This window comes from Heteronotia binoei, chromosome 10 (genome assembly GCF_032191835.1).
Source record: "Heteronotia binoei isolate CCM8104 ecotype False Entrance Well chromosome 10, APGP_CSIRO_Hbin_v1, whole genome shotgun sequence".
NCBI lineage: Eukaryota > Metazoa > Chordata > Lepidosauria > Squamata > Gekkonidae > Heteronotia > Heteronotia binoei.
The window spans coordinates 2,224,973-2,227,532 of NC_083232.1; the positions used below are offsets into that span (position 1 = coordinate 2,224,973).

Below are 2,560 nucleotides of genomic sequence, written 5' to 3' on the forward strand. Positions count from 1 at the left end.
GTTGTCCCCCATGGGACCCAAAGGGTGTTCTCCATTTTCTCCTCACAACAACCCTGTGAGGTAGGTTAGGCTGAGAGAAGGTGACTGGCCACCCAAGGTCATCCAGTGAGCTCCTGTGGAACAGTGGGGATTTGAATCTCTGTAGACAGACTCCCAACTCCCTCAGAGCAATGGGCTCAGAGCTCTCAAGGGAGTGGGCCGCCTCTCCTCACTCTCTGGTCCTTTACACCTGCTAGCCAACTTTCCCCCCTCCCCACTGTTCATGAACCGTCTGTTCATCTCCTCCTCGGTGAGTAAAGCACAAATCCATCCCGGCTCTTGGCAAAGTTGGGCTGAGCGTCCTCGCTGATCGTCTCTACAGTCACCAGCCTCTTCCTGCCTTTCAGGCTGAGCTGGATACAGTCCGACACTTGAACCCAAAGCTCCAGCTTTGACCTGGGGGTGGGGAGAAAGGGAGAGTTAGTGGCAAGGAGATAGGAGATATCTGAATGGGGAAAGATGCAGCATCCAGCTGGGTAGTAGAGGAATCTCTAGGAAGACTCAGGCTTTCAATGTTTACTTATTTACTAAATTAGAACAGAAGAACACGAGAGAAGCCATGTTGCATCAGGCCAGTGGCCCATCCAGTCCAACACTCTGTGTCACACAGTGGTCAAAAAACCAGGTGCCATCAGGAGGCCCATCAGTGGGGCCAGGACACTAGAAGCCCTCCCACTGCCCCTCCCCGCAAGCACCAAGAATACAGAGCATCACTGCCCCAGACATAAGAACATGAGAGAAGTCATGTTGGATCAGGCCAATGGCCCATCCGGTCCAACACTCTGTGTCACACAGTGGCCAAAAAACCCAGGTGCCATCAGGAGGTCCATCAGTGGGGCCAGGACACTAGAAGCCCTCCTTTGGTGCCCCCCCAAGCACCAAGAAGACAGAGCATCACTTGCCTCAGACATGAGAACATAAGAGAAACCCTGTTGGATCAGGCCAGTGGCCCATCCAGTCCAACACTCTGTGTCACACAGTGGCCAAAAAACCCAGGTGCCATCAGGAGGTCCATCAGTGGGGCCAGGACACTAGAAGCCCTCCTTCGGTGCCCCCCCCAAGCACCAAGAAGACAGAGCATCACTGCCCCAGACAGAGAGTTCCGTCAATACCCTGTGGCTAAGAGCCACTGATGGACCTCTGCTGTTTATCCAGTCCTCTCTTGAAGCTGTCTGTGCTTGTGGCTGCCACCACCTCCTGTGGCAGTGAATTACTTCAAATATACCCCACCTCTCTCCCCAAAGAGGCTTATATAATTCTCCTCACATTCATTTTAGACTCACAACAATCCTATGAGGTGGGCCAGGCTCAGCATGTGTGACTGGCCCCAGGTTACCCAATAAGCTTAGGAGGAGGATATTGGATTTATACCCCACCCTTTACTTGGGAGTCTCAGAGCAGCTGACAATCTCCTTTCCCTTCTTCTCCCCACAGACACCCTGTGAGGTTGGTGGAGCTGAGAGAGCTCTTGAGGGAACCGCTCTTGAGCAGAACAGGTCTGAGAGAACTTGTGCCTGGCTTAAGGTCACAGCAGCAGCTGCACGTGGAGGAGTGGGGAATCAAACCCGGTTCTCTCAGATTAGAGGCTGTGCTCTTAGTCCTAACCACTACACCAAACTGGCGCTCACGGCCAGGTCCTTGTCTAACCCCAACATCATACTGGCTCATCAACCATTTTAAAATCATTTTTAATCTTCACAGATCATGGTAGCCTAGTTTAACATCAATTAAAACATAATTCTTCCCAAATAACACAGCAAATGATGCCATAAATGGGAGCAGCAGTTCAGAACCTAAGACAGCCTCCTTCTCTGACGGAAGAGAAGTAGGCCTGCGGGACAGTCATGCCCCAGAGGGTGGAAAGCCAGTCAATGATCTGACAGAGCTGTATTCAAGTCCTGCTACAGACCAATTGCCTACCTCCAAAGCTGTAGCTCACAAAAGCTGCTGCCACACCTCCTCCTAAGCTTGTTGGGTAACCTGGGACCAGTCACACATGCTGAACCTGGCCCACCTCACAGGATTTGTGAGCTACAGCCCTGTTATTAATTTACCACAAAAAAGGGGGGGGGGTGTTTACATTTGTTGTTTGGATTTTACATCCAAGACAAATCCAAGATTTTATATACCAAGATGTTTTAGACCAGTTCTGTGCATAGCACTTAGCAGTTTGGTAAAGTGGTTAAGTGCGCGGACTCTTATCTGGGAGAACCGGGTTTGATTCCCTGCTCCTCCACTTGCAGCTGCTGGAATGGCCTTGGGTCAGCCATAGCTCTAATAGAGAGCCAGTTGGGTGTAGTGGTTAAGTGCACGGACTCTTATCTGGGAAAACCGGGTTTGATTCCCCACTCCTTCACTTGAGCCTGCTGGAATGGCCTTGGGTCAGCCATAGCTCGAATAGAGAGCCAGTTTGGTGTAGTGGTTAAGTGCGCGGACTCTTATCTGGGAGAACCGGGTTTGATTCCCCACTCCTCCACTCGCAGCTGCTGGAATGGCCTTGGGTCAGCCATAGCTCTAATAG

General features: G+C 51.4%; 1 protein-coding gene across 1 annotated transcript in view; it reads right to left on the reverse strand.

Moving 5' to 3' along the window:
* Nucleotides 1–275: 275 nt before the first annotated feature.
* The window catches only part of LOC132578307 (unconventional myosin-Ig-like), a 93,496-nt gene continuing 91,211 nt past the window's right edge, over nt 276–2,560 (reverse strand). The window contains exon 22 of the mRNA XM_060248246.1: nt 276–435. Coding sequence (XP_060104229.1) covers nt 276–435 — 160 coding nt within the window. The remainder of the gene's footprint in view (nt 436–2,560) is intronic.